General features: G+C 39.5%; 1 protein-coding gene across 1 annotated transcript in view; it reads left to right on the forward strand.

The window, feature by feature from the left end:
* The window catches only part of SND1 (staphylococcal nuclease and tudor domain containing 1), a 436,282-nt gene that overhangs the window by 267,973 nt on the left and 153,465 nt on the right, over nucleotides 1-14,844 (forward strand). The window contains exon 15 of the mRNA XM_012664766.1: nucleotides 7,676-7,817. Coding sequence (XP_012520220.1) covers nucleotides 7,676-7,817 — 142 coding nt within the window. The remainder of the gene's footprint in view (nucleotides 1-7,675; nucleotides 7,818-14,844) is intronic.

Consider the following 14,844-nt stretch of genomic DNA (forward strand, 5'->3'; position numbering starts at 1 on the left):
TAGGGGGCAGGAAGAGGTGGAGATTACTTGTGCAAACTTTTCTGGACACCATGAATTGTGAGCCATAATTTTCAGATAGTTCTGTGGATTGGCAGGCCTGAAGAGGGACATCAGTTTGCACCTTTGGAACTGCCTTGATGGCTAAATCTCATCCAAGTTAGAGAAAGGGGATTTAAGATAGGAAGAAAGCAAGTTTATGCAGTTGATACTTTAACTAGGTATACACTTATTTTCACCCTTTTTACATGAGGCATAGATATACTGTCCTCTGTACTTTCTATGCCTAACTTATCTTACCAAAAAAAAGTCCTATAGAATAAGCCAAGGGAATTATATTTTCTGTTGATGATAAAATGCAGATTTTACCATTAAAAGGCAATGACTTCATTTCTAAAGGTTAAATTGAATGATTCTCACAGCATAATTTCAGCTGGTTAAATGTGGGAAACTGAAAGTCATTCAATAAAAGCATAGTCTCTGAGCTTGTATAGAATTTTTATTTGATTGAGAATTGGATATTTCTTTATTCATATGAAGCTGTATCACATGATTTTGTTTCAAGGTAGAAAATAAATGTTAGTAGGCTATGTACTTAGAACTTTTTTCTTTATTTGAACAAAACATGTCCTCTGTATGGCCAGTTGGGGATGACCTCATGTTCCTGATGCTTTCTTTTAGCCACTGTCCAAGAACTAAGACGTTCTTGTGCTACATTGGGGAACCAATAAGATTTTTTTTCTATGCTCTTCTAATCCCTTGCTTTCTCATCTAAACCACTTTCTGTTTAAATATTTTAAAGCACTTGAATACATTGAAAGTAGTTGATCTAAAACATAATTATTGAATGGTTAATTTTGAACTTGTTATTCTCTCTGAGCTACTTACAGACTAGTTTATTGGGGAATAAAAATTTTTTTGAGTTAAAAAATAAAATATTGCATATTCTTCATACCTTGATCATTTTTTGCATTGTATATTTTTAAAATTAAGATATCCTTTATATGCATAATATATATCATTTTTCAGCATCTAACTTTATGAGTGTTGACAAGCGTGCATTTTGAGAATCATGTACACATGCAACCATCACCACAGTCAAGGTGATAGGACTGGGCCAGGCGTGGTGGCTCACACCTCTAATCCCAGCACTTTGGGAAGCTGAGGAGGAAGATCACTTGAGCCCAGGAGTTTGAGACTAGTCTGGGCAAAATAGCGAGACCCTGTCTTTACAAAAAAAAAAAAAATTTAAACTAGCCAGGTATGGTGGTTAACACCTGTAGTCCTAGCTCTCAGAAGACTGAGGTGAGATTGCTTGAGCCCAGGAGTTCAAGGTTACAGTGAGTTGTAATTGTGCCACTGCACTCCATCCTGAGCCACGGAGCAAGACCCTGTTTCTTTTTTTAAAAGAAGAAAAAAAGGATAATGGGATTGTTTCATCATCCTAGGAAATTCCTCTTTCCCTTTTAGAGTCAACCCCTAGTCCTTGGCAACCAGTGACCTGTTGTTATGTCCCTATCATTTCACCTTTGTAAGAATGTCATGTAAATGGAATCATGTATTTGAGATGCATCCATGTTGTTGCCTATATCATTTTTAGTGTAGATTAGTATTCCATTGTGCGTCGTACTATAGTTTGTTTATCCCCAGTTGAGCGATACTTATGTTATTTCCAGATTTCAGTGATTACAAATGAAGCCCAGGCCATTTTCTGAGTGTCGCTGATCTATTTCTGTAACATGACTTGACTCTCTTGTAGTTGGACTGCCATGATTATCAGTCAGAATGCTGCTTAGTGTATTTTCATGGTAAACACAAGGATGTGTCTTCTATTCATAGCATTTGCTAAGTCCTGGTTTCTTTTCTCAGTATTATGTATCGCCGAAAGGAGATAGGTGGTAGGCAGGATAAACCAAATAAAAATATTTATAGATGCCTGTCCTACGTAGGGCTCCTTAAATTGTAGATTTAGTTTCTTGCTAGTCTGATTGCAGAATAATTGTTTTCCTCCATATTTGGGAGATGAAGCCACACTTGCACTAACATGCTCTGAAGCTTCCTTCTTCTAATTCGGGAAGCATGCCATTCCTGCCCCTTCTGCCCTTTGGTCTGCCCTTACCTTGCAAGTTCCCTTTTGGAAACTTTGCCTAGCCAGGCTATCCTCTTTTAATAATCGGTGGAAGAGTAGAATCAGGGAAGAAAAAGGTTGTACTCTCTGTTCAGGGCATCATAGATTAGAGTGCTAGCTTCCCAACCCCAGGGCTTTCTTCCAGCTTAGTGCTCCTACAAATGTGGCCTTAATCCATGCTCCCAGGAGCGGAGCCCAGGGCCTAAACTGTGGTTTCTCCTTTGCTTGGACATGGTGGAGCCCTGAGCAAGTTGCTGTGCCAGCTAAGGGAACAGTGTGAGAAATTGTAAACCACAGACAACACTTAATGAAAGATTATTGATGGCGTAGCTTCAGCATCTTTTTTTCCTGTTGTAATTTTTTTGGCGGTTTTTGAATTTTTCGGTCAGGGTTTTTTTTCTAGTGTTCTGTCCTATGTTCACTTCATTCCTGTTAAATTTTAAATTCACTGAAGCTTATGCCCTCCCCCAGGCCCTGTCACACAGCTCTCACCAGGAAACATTGAAAACCAGCAAGGGAAGGTTGGTTTCCCATTTTTAAGTGCTTTGTGGCAACACTGGAGCTGGAGGGCATTCCCAAGTGTCCTCCCCGCTCCATCCACCCAGGGTCCCATTTATTTCAAGAGATTATCATGCTGTACAGCTGGCTCCTCACAGAGAATCATAAACTCATTCTGTGAATTAAAATGTCACTTGGGGCCATAGAGCCCAGGATGTGGAAAGGAGGAAGAGTGTGGAGTGATGGATGATGTTTTTGCCTTGTTGGTAGGGGATATAGTTGTGATTTGTCTTCCACATCGCTGCAGAAGTAATTCTCCTGGTCTGTGCAGCTCTGAAAAGATAGATAACTGTGGCAATGAATGATCACAGTACACCTTAAAATGAGAGAGTACATTTGCTTCAGTATTCTTAGCGATTAGTTCTGATCCCCACGCTCTTTTATCTGTATCTGTCCTCTTGTTCACAAGGATTTTGCCACTTCAACATTAAGATTGGTTGGACCCAAACAGCACTGTGCTCTGGAGTCCTTTATCCTCAGGTTGGCCCTGGCGGGACCTAGCAGTACAGTCAGCTTTCACAGGGAAGAAACATTCTGGGGTGGGCAATCCATTGCATGGTTGGACCTCCAGGAAGGTTCATCGTGGTGAGTGGGCTTCTTTCCAGTTGACTTTCTCAATCGCTGGTAGCATACTCCCACAGTAACATAATGAGTTCTGTATGTATTTGTTTTTAGTTCTTTTTCCTATGATGTTAATCAAAGAGTGATTGTGATGATGAGACTAATTAGTGAGCTTCATTATTAACAGTTCCCATTTGAGACTTGCACATGATAATCCTGAGTGGTTAATTGTTAACTAATAGATTTCCTCTATTCCCATTTCCCCATGCAGTTTTGTATGCTATGATGTTTGTCTCTCGCCAGACCTTTCTATTATAGCTTCATGCCTACTGTATGGAAATTTTCACTGGAAAACTCACAGCATTCACTTTGCAAACATCTAATGCACACTGACGGCCTAAAACCCTGGTCTGGAATTCACTGAATTTTGATTTGTGCAAGTTCTGCTCTTCGAGGATGCTGACCTGTCTAAACAGTGTTCCACTTCTACCTGTGCCTGCTCTATAAAGATTGTGTTTCCCTTGCTCCCCCACCTACTCACTCAACTTTCCCGTTCTCCCACACTTGGGAATGCATTGTACTAAATTATTTTAAACATGTATTTGTATACACAGCAAGGTACTTTGTGGAGATAAGTTGCAATCTGACTGCTGAAGGGGATTTCTTATAACCATGGACAGATAGATGTACCCATGCTTAGAAGAGATTTGGCCTGACTAGTCAGAAGTGGGGGCAGAGTGGGAATGTATAATTAAGGTATCTTTGTAACCTTTGCCTCTAAGGATGATCCTGCCTTTCTGGAGGGTCATTCAAAACCCTATTCCTCTAAGTTTGAGATATAGATATTAACATCCTTTGAAATGAAGTCACCCCAGGCACATTTGTTGCATCATTACTTTCTCAATTTCAAGGTGCATTGAAGAGCCAGAAACATTCCTTAAAGAGATGCCATCCACAATAGCAGGTTAAATGTAGCCAATGCAACCTTAAATTAGCTTTTCTAAGAATACAGGAAAATGTTTATGTATGGTTTGTTTTGAAGCACAGGTAATGTGAAAACTACCAGTTGAACAACAACAAAAGAAGACTTCTCTGCTCAGAAATACATTTGCTTCTTAATTATTAATACTTACACCAGTGAAGGGGAATATTACTATAGATAACAGAAAACCATAGCTAATTTATCTACTTGAATTCTCAAAGCCATGAGTCAATGTAGTGCCAGAAAACTATGTCAACTAGAATCCCAGACCTTATGTAAATAAGCTACAACATGGAAAACCTGAGGGTGAAAGTTTCTGCATATAGATGTCTAAGCAGAAATTTTGATATGTAAAGAAATATTTGATATTACCTTGAAATGAGCATTCTGCATAACAAATCCCAATGTTGTTATCTCTTTAAATTCTGAGGCCTTTAATCTTTATTTTTAAAAATACATTTTGGGGTGAAAATTTTCTAAAGAAATCTTTAATTTCACTAAATGTCACTGAATCCTGCTTCAGGATTATTGGAGGAGAATTAAAAATACCCTCTTAATGACTTTTTTTGTACTTTATCACATTAAAATCCATCTGGCATCTTCACCTTCTAAGTAGGGCCTAAACTGGTCTCTGTTGTAACTTGTTCCTCATAATCAAGTTTTCTTTTGCTTATATTTTTTTGGGAGGTGAAGTCTCACTGTTTCCCAGGCTGACCTCAAACTCCCGGGCTCAAGGGATCTCCCAGCTGAGCCTTCCAAGTAGCGGGGACTACAGGTGCATGCCACCATGCCCAGCTTATTTACCTTCTACTTACCTTTCTCTTTTTAGCCCTAGAAATGAGTATAAGAGACTTAAGCACATTACCATACTTACACAGGCTCTTTGGAAAGCACATTACTTAACCACATTCAGTGAATTTTATAACGATATAATCAGAATACCTAAAATAAATAATTTTCCTAACTAAATTATCAGGGAATTACTATGGCTACATCACCTGAGGAAGCTTGCCAGTCTTCCTTACCAGTCTTTTCTTTTGAGCTACTGAAACAAATTATTAAAGTTTTTAAGAATTTTTGTATTGAAAAAGAACATGCCAAGCGAAAGTGCTTGAGATGACAAGGAAAGACAGGCACCAGTTTGTGGCTGTGACTGAGATTTGAAAGAACTGACATCTTTTAGTGATTACATTTAATTCAATTGACTTAATAAGAACTTAAAATTCTGTCAGCTTGGATGAAATGTCCATGTTTTCTCTTAATGGGTGGTCCACAGGCATATCATCTCATGCAAACCTTGGGGCACTTGGCTCAAGAAGATGAGAAGCTCCATGTCTTACCTTATAGTTTTGTGTCTGGCAATAAACATTGCCAATTCTGGTAGGCTTTTAAAATTTGTTTTTATGCCTTCGATTTTTGTAGTGGCCTTTCACTTCTGATCTTTGTCATGATCAATGACATGTCGTTCTCTTTGCTGTCTTCCTATATGTCATTTCTGGAATAGGGCTGTTGAGTTGTGAGTTGAGACTTAGAAGGAGTCAGGAGCGTCTGTTGATTTTTATTATGTGTGGATAGTAGTAAGGTCCCTTTGATTCTCCTTGATTATTCTTAGTCTGGGTAGGAGTCTCTCTTTATAAAATAGGTAATAGTTAGCAAAAAGGGGTGAGGTTAGTTATATCGTTGTAACTAATAATGTCAGTGTTAACATTAAACACATGCCTCTGTGTATGTGTGTGCTGCTGCTATTCTTATAAGCATTTTGTCAGATAAATATATCTGAAGGACAATCATGAGCAAAAGTCTGTTTCTGAAAAATTTAGATTACTCCAGTCTTGATGAAAAAGGCCTTCTCTTCAGAGACATTAGGTTACCTCATGATTTGCGATAATCAATTTGATAATTGTTGTTGACTTACTGGCTCTGCTCATGAATAACGTCCCAGATTTAGACTAGTGTGTCAAAAGGATTTTAATCAGGTAGTGCTTTCTATCCCATGGAGCATTTGTCTTGCTTGACTGTTCTGGACTTCAGCCAACTGCCAGAAAGGCACTTTTCATGCTGTATATGTATAGTAGAATGTATGTTGCTTAAGTGTTCAATGGGGAAGTTTCCAACTCACTAAAGCTCATTGTTTTCTTACCTTTTACTACTGTGCCATTCAAGACACCAAGAATGGATGACTGTCTCTCTTTTTCTCCGAGAATCTGTTTGATGGGAAGGATGAATCTCATTACTATAAATATTGTTTTCATCCCAGCCTACCTCACTGCTTCTGAATGAGAGGAGCCCCTTTGGTTGCTGTGAAAACTCTTGAAATATTTGATGGCTTGTTAAATTTTCATTATCTAATGTGCATTAATTTAGATACAATAGCTCTGTTGCTAGGAGAAGAGTCAAAAAGGAAGAGCTTGGCTGAGTGCAGACTGCTTGTGTCACAGAAGTCAGGAAAGTGTGTGGAACTTGCTGTCCTTAGAGGGAGTTTACAGTTCTGCTGGCTGGGCTGAAAACCTAAAATTCTGACATCCAGTGACTATTCCCCCAGCATATGGAACGTGATATTTTGATGTTTGCCTACTCTATCATCTGTTTAATTAGCTTGAGAGACTGAAAGGATTTGAAGGCCCTTAGCTCCTATGTGGCTGAGAGCTCTGAGGTCCGAAATGTCCACGATTTGGTACTCATGACAGAATGCATGGACTTTGTGTTGATGCATGAAAAAAGTTTAAAAAGTGCTACGCCGTTTCTTGTGTTTTTATTGTTTCTATAATTATTCGTGCTGACATGACATGCTGTTTGTCTCCGTGGAGCACGTCCTGCTGTTACAGATTTCCCCGGGTAGGAACAGTATGCCCCAGGTACCATCACATTCCCAAAATGCACATAGAGCAGGAGTTGCTGTACTAGTGCCCAAAGAAGGCTGGCCTCTTCTCAAGGTTAAGAAACAGTGAGCTCTGAATCTTACATAACCTATTTAAGATTGAAGATGAACTACTTTTAGTTTCCTGGGAAAGGGTTTTAGGAGCTTTATGACACAGCCTGGGCATCACTTTTATTTTAAAATGAAAATTAGAGGTTAAATTTACCTCCATAGAAGGCTAGTTCTGCTCTTCTGATCTCAGTTTTTGTTAAAGGAAGATGAGCCATTCTTCCTGTCCGGAGAAGGTATGAAAGTCTTCATTTTCCAAGCACCCTCCTAATTCATATTACTTAATAACCGAACAGAGGGAAGCATGGAGTCAATGAGAATGTTGTGGAAACCGTTGATTATAACTTTTCTGTTGGGTCACATTATCATGTATGTGTCATGGTTTCAGAAATGTCTGATTTTATGGGGTTATCTGCTTAGCTTCCTGTGGTCTACCAGACTTTTTGTCCTAGACCAGAGAGAAGGAAATGTTTACTTGGGTTCCGTTACTTTCCAGTGATTCTTTTCTTTTTTTCCCCATCAGGATACCCAAAAAGCAAAGCAGTTCCTGCCCTTTCTGCAGCGGGCAGGTCGTTCTGAAGCTGTGGTGGAATATGTCTTCAGTGGTTCTCGCCTCAAACTCTATTTGCCAAAGGAAACTTGCCTTATCACCTTCTTGCTTGCAGGTAAGTCTTATATGTTACATGCTACTCTGAACATTCTTCCTGGAGCTCAGAAGTCATTCCATGCACCTCCTATCCTGTGTTCTAGATAGGCCCTAGGGCCCACTGAGATGCTTTCCTCTGTAGCTGGGATGTGAACATACAATTTCTAGATTGGATCCCCCTGTCACTGCAGACCCAGCGGTGTACCCTCTTCCCGCTTCTCATTTTCACCAAGCACAGGATGAAGGAATAGAGCAGCTTAAAGTCCTGCACGTAACCTCATATAGTTCAAGCAAAGGGAACTCCAGACTTAGGAAAATCTTAATGATGGAATTCTCCGTCTTGGCATTATTCACTTGAGATCAACCATTCCTGCCATGTTAGTCATGGGCAGGCCTCAGAGGAGCTGAGGAACCCTGCCCTTGTAGCTCCCTAGGTAGTACCATTACTCTCTGTTTTATTCTTTTCAAATGCCATTAGGATCTCAATCTTTTATGAGATCCCAGCTATGACATTACTTTCACAGGCTCCTGCGTCTGTAGTATTTCTAGTTGCACTAAGGTTGACATGCCAAGGCAAGCCTTGCTCCTTTCTTTGCTGACTGAATGTACGTCTCTCTTATCCTATCTTTTCTGGTAGCTTAATATTTCACAAGCCAGCAAGGCTGTGTATGCACTGTGCTCTTTGAGCAATTTACATTTATGCATTCAAGAAGGAAACTGCTTCATTTCTTCGCTGCTGGCAAATAATAGTTATTTATTTCCACTCAGTACTTCACAGAGACTGTGGTCTTTGAGGGGAAGCTGTCATTTCACTTCCACACTCCCCAGCTCAGCCCTGCACACACAAACATTCATTCACTCACTCATATTCCGTTGTGGTCCCCAGATGCACATTGCCTTTTCTGTTGCCTCAGCACTTCTTCTGTAGAATTCCTGAATAGAATTTGCTATGGAGAAGGAGAAACAGGAGCCATGCTTGCTGTCTCCTGCTAGATTGCCTTGGTCTCCTTTTCCTAGAAGGCACCGGTAGTTTCTTGTCTGGATAAGGGTCTCCCTCAGGCCCCAACTAAATGGATTGAGTTATGTGAGATAAATCACTCCCTGAATACATGACCGTGAAGCTTGCTGCTACTGCTTGGCTGTCACTTCTCATTGAGACTTTCTTGCACACTCTTATGAACTTGATCACTACACAGCTCTGCAGGCTTTCTGAAGGGACTAATTGAAGTGTGACAGCAAGCTCGGGGACAGCTATTGAAAAAAGAAGGACCACAACAACAAATCCCCTCCTTATCGGAAGGCTATGCTTTTGTTTCTGCACATGTGAGTTGTAGTAAAACCAAGGGATAGCATAGCAGTGTGGGAGAGAGTTCTTTCATCGAGTCTTTTGTGCCTTTTTCCTAAGGTTTCTGTACCTGAGAAGTGTCTTAGCAGTGAATTCTTGTTACACAGTTTGATATACAGGCATATCTTGTTTTATTGTACTTTGCAGATACTGTTTTTTATAAATAGAAGGTTGTCACAACCCTATGTCAGTCAAGTCTATTGGTATGATTTTTCCAACAGCATGTACACGCTTCATCTCTGTGTCATATTTTGGTAATTCACATAATATTTCTAACTTTATTATTATTGTATCCATTCCAGGGATCTGTAATTAGTGATCTTTAATGTTACTATATTAATTGTTTTGGGGCACCACGAACCACAGCCATATAAGATGACAAACTTAATCAATAACTGTTGTGTGTGTTCTAACTGCTCTATCAACCAAGCAATCAGCACTTACCAGAAAGCAAAACAAAGCCTGGTGCAGTGGTGCCTGTTATCCCAGCTACTTGAGAGAGGCTGAGATGGGAGGATTGCTTGAGCCTGGGCAACATAGTGAGACTCCATCTTAAAAGAAAGAAAAAAGAAAGCAAAACAGCATTATTGCTGATATGGAGAAAGTTTAAGTGGTCTGAATAGAAGATCAAACCAGCCACAACATTGCCTGAAGCCAAAGCCTAATCCAGAGCAAGGCCCTAACTCTCTTTAATTTTATGAAGGCTAAGAGAGATGAAGAAGCTGTAAAAGAAAAGTCTGAAGCTAACAGAGGTTGGTTCATGAGGTTTAAGGAAAGAAGCCATCTCTATAACATAAAAGTGCAAGGTGAATTAGCAAGTGCCAACGTAGAAGCTGCAGCAAGGTATACAGAAGATCTAGCTGAGATCATTGATGAAGGTGGCTACACTAAACTCAAATTTTCAATGTAGACAAAACAGCCTTTTACTGGAATCAGATGTTGTCTAGGATATTTGTAGCTAGAGAGGAGAAGCCAATGCCTGGCTTCAAAGGACAGGCTGACTCTCTTGTTAGGGGATGATGCAGCTGGTGACCTGCAGTTGAAGTAAGTGCCCATTGACCATTCTGAAAATCCTAGGGTCCTTAAAAATGATGCTGTCACAGTATCAGACTTTAAACTATGCTACAAGGCTATAGTAACTAAATCAGCATGGTAGTGGCACAAAAATAGAGACATAGACCAATGGAACAGAACATAAAACCCAGCTATAAAACCATTTACATATAGCCAATTGATCTTTGACAAAACAGACAACAGTATACACTGGGGAAAAGAATCAATAAATGGTGCTGAGAAAATTGGATAGCCACATGCAGAAGAATGAAACAGGATCCATATCTTTCACCACTCACAAAAATTAATTCAAGATGGATAAAGGACTTAAATGTAAGGCATGAAACCATAAGAATTCTAGAAGAAAATGTTGGAAAAACCATAAGAATTCTAGAAGAAAATGTTGGAAAAACTCTTCCAGATTTAGGCCTAGGCAAAAAATTTATGAAGAAGACCCCAGTGACAATCACAGCAACAACAAAAATAAATAAATACGTGGGACTTGATTAAATTAAAAAGCTTCTGCGCAGCCAAGGAAATAATTAATAGAGCAAATAGACAACCTACAGAATGGGAAAAAATATTCGCAAGCTATACATCCAGTAAAGGACTAATAACCAGAAACTACAAAGAACTCAACAAGCAAATCAGCAAGAAAAAATCAAACAACCCCATTAAAAAGTGGGCAAAAGACATGAACAGAAGCTTTTCAAAAGAAGATAGACAAATGGCCAATAAATATATGAAAGAATGCTCAACATCACTAATCATCAGGGAAATACAAATTAAAACTACAGTGATATATCACCTTACCCCAGTTAGAATGGCCTTTATTAAAAAGTCCAAAAACAATAGATGCTGGTGTGGATGCAGAGAGAAAGGAATGGTTATACACAGTTGGTGGAACTGCAAATTAGTACAACCTCTATGGAAAACAGTATGGAGATTCCTCAAAGAACTAAAAGTCAAGCTACCATTTGATCCAGCAATCCCACTACTGGGTCTTTACCCAAAGGAAAAGAAGTCATTTTATCAAAAAGACACCTGCATGCGAATGTTTATCCCAGCACAATTCTCAGTTGCAAAGATGTGGAATCAACACAAATGCCCATCAATTCATGAATGGATTAACAAAATATGGTATATGTACACCATGGAATACTACTCAGCCATAAAGAAAGATGACTTAATGCCTTTTGCAATAATCTGAATTGAACTGGAGACCATTATCCTAAGTGAAGTATCTAAAGAATAGGGAAAAAAAATACCACATGTACTCACTACTAAATAGGAACTAACAATGAGCACACGTGTGTAGAGGGAAGTCAAATTCAATGGAAATCAACCAGAGAAGGGGGAAAAGAGGAGAGGAAAAAACTTACCTAACGGATGCAATGGACAAAATCTGGGTGACAGGCGTTGTTATAACTGTGACTCAAGCATTATAAAAGCGATTCATGTGGCCAGAGTTATTTGTACTCCGTAATACTTTGAAGTAAAAAAAAAGAATGATGCTAAATCTATTCTGCCTGTGCTTTATAAAAGGAAACAACAAAGTCTGGATGATAGCACATCTGTTTACAGCATGGTTTATCAAATATTTTAAGTCCACGGTTGAGACCTATTGCTTAGAAAGATCTCTTTCAAGGTATTACTGCTCACTGACAGTGCAACTGGTAACACAAGAGCTCTGATGGTGCTGTACAAGGAGATTAATATTGTTTTCATGCCTGCTAACACAATTTCCATTCTGTAGCCCATGGATCAAGGACTAATTTTGCCTTTCATGCCTTATTATTTAAGAAAACTACTTCACAGGGCTATAGCTTCTGTGGATAGTGATTATACTGATGGTAAGTAAATTGAAAGCCTCTTAGAAAAGATTCACCATTCTAGATGCCATAAAGAACATTTGTGATTCATGGAAGGAGGTCAAAATACCAACCTTAACAGGAGTTTGGAGGAAATTGATTCCCACCTTCAAGGATGACTTTGAAGAGGGATTCAAGACTTCAGTGGAAGAAGGAACTGCAGATGTGGTAGAAATAGCAAGAGGACTAGAATTAGAAGTGGAGCCTGAAGATGTGACTGAATTGCTGCAGTCTCATGATCAAACTCGAATGGATGAGCAGTTGCTTCTTTGGATGAGCAAAGAAAGCGGTTTCTTAAGATGGAATCTACTCCTGGTGAGGGTGCTGTGAACTTTGTTGAAATGACAACAAAGGATTTTATTGGCCTTTATTACATATTACATAAGCGTAGTTGATAATGCAGCAGGCAGGGGTTTGAGAGGATTGACTCCAATTTTGAAAGAAATTCTACTGTGGGCAAAATGCTATGAAACAGCATTGCATGCTACAGAGAATTCTTTCATGAAAGGAAGAGTCAATCAATGCAGAAAACTTCATTGTTGTATTATTTTAAGAAATTGCCACAGCCACCCTGTCTACCAGCAGCCACCACCATGATGTCAGCAGCTTTCAATATGGAGGCAAGAACCTCCACTAGCAAAAAGATGACTGTCCTCTGCCGAAGGCTCCAATGATTGTTAGTATTTTCAGCAATAAATTATTTTTTAAATAGGGTATGCACATTGTTTTTTAGACATAATGCTGTTGCACACCTAATAGACTATAGTATATTCTAAACTTTTATATGCACTGAGAAACTAAAAAAGTTCAAGTGACTCACTTTTTCGTAATATTCACTTTACTGCAGTGGTCTGGAACTGAACGTGCAATCTCTGAGGTATGCCTGTATATATTCACCTCATTCTCTGCTATGTAGCTGAAAAACAAAAGCATTCTTTTAGTAGTGTAGGGCTTTATACCAGAGATGAAAAAGAGAAACACTATTATTCTTTCTGGGGAAACTTGGCCACAGATCTATAGGGGAAAGAAAGAAAACATTGAAGATCTGACGTTTAAACTCAAAACTACCTGAATGGAATCGGCTCAGAGCACAGACCTCTCTTGGCTGGAGTTTTTCTGCAGAATCCTTCTAGTTTACCTTGCTTAGACACAAGCAGTCTGATCACTCGCCTCTGCATCAGCCAATTCCTCTGTGTACTTGGCATTATTCTAAGCTTAGCAATTCCAAAGGCATTGTCTGAGTTAACTTATATTCTGAAAGATAGATTACACAGAGGCAAATACATGATAAAAATATAAGCTTTTATGTTTTTCTCCTGCCGTAGTATATGCTGTTATATTATGCATCTTTTGGTTTCTTGAGAAGCCTAGCAAAGATACAGGATGTAGAAAAGTCTTAAGAGAAAGCAGATCTCAGTTTGAATCCTGGCTGTACTGTATATAAGTAAGTGACGTTAGGGAGGTTATTTACCCTCTTCAAGCCTCAGTTTACACGTTAATTATAACTGGAAATTATTTCCTGCCTCTCAGGATTGTTGGGAGGTTCTAATGAGATGAATCTAGAACAAGCCTACCATAAGGCAAATAATAAGTATGCTTCCTTCCCCTTGCAAAGAGTTAGTGTTTCTATAACTAGACTTTGCATTGACTCTCAATTTGGAATGGTTATGGTTGTGTACCATGTGTGCATATAGCTATGGCTCTACCATGGAGATTTTAACTTTTCCATTAATGGAAATAAATCAGGGTAAGTAATTGTGCCAGCTTCCTTCTGACTAAGCTCACTGAAAGGAAGGCTCCTGGTTTTTCCCTTTGAGACTTTGGAGCAAGGAAGTCTGTGTTGTCCTAACACCTTGTCACAAAGAATATACAGGTAAGACACAGCCCTAGGTCTCAGGAAACTCTCAAAGGAATACAGACATGTAAGCAAACTGTAGTGTTAGACACTTGATGAGAAAATAGAATTATGGATGAGATACAGAAGTAGCACTGAGGAAGGAATGATGATTTCTTTAGGGAGAGATCAGGGAACACCTCCCTGAGGTGCTGGTATCTGAGCTGTGTTTTGAAGGACAAGTAAGAGTGTGCTGTGTTGAGAAAGGGGAGTAGGAGGAGAGGCACATTCTAGGTAGAGGTAGCAGCATGTACAGAATTGTAGGGGTCTGATGCACATGCGTGCCGCTGAACAACCACATACTAATGGTGAAGTACAAAGAGTGGGGAGGGTGGAGGTTGGCATGAAGCTGAACATTCAGGAGCTAGTCTTTCTTCCTTGAATTATGCTGTGGACCCTCTGAGTGACTGGATGGTATTAAACATGGGAGTCACATGCTCAGACTTGGGTTAAGAAAGTTCACTCTGGTGGGTACATAGGAATAAATGAGGCACGAGTCTGGGAGAACAGTTAAGAGGCAAGAGAGTAGAGGTCTGAATTCTGACTGTGGAGACAAGTGGAGAGATTTGGACAAGTAGGAGGTAGACTTGACAGGATTTGGAGATTGGACTTTTTTCGGTCAGGGATTGGGGATGATGTTGAGTACCGGGGAGAAGGTAAAATGCTCTAGGCTTGAGCAGTCAGATAGATGGTGATGTCCACAAATCAAGGGCAAACACGGAAGTTAAGAACAGGTTTTAGGAACAGCTCACTGGAGTTTGGTTTTGGAACATTCACGGGAGTGCTGAAGCTCAGCAGAGGAGCCAGACACAATATTGAGGTCAGGGAGTCATCAGCATATAGCCAGTAGTTAAAACTATTTCAGTGCCTAGAGGACTAGTTT

Source organism: Propithecus coquereli, unplaced genomic scaffold (genome assembly GCF_000956105.1).
Source record: "Propithecus coquereli isolate 6110/MARCELLA unplaced genomic scaffold, Pcoq_1.0 Scaffold91, whole genome shotgun sequence".
In the NCBI taxonomy this organism is placed as follows: Eukaryota; Metazoa; Chordata; class Mammalia; order Primates; family Indriidae; genus Propithecus; species Propithecus coquereli.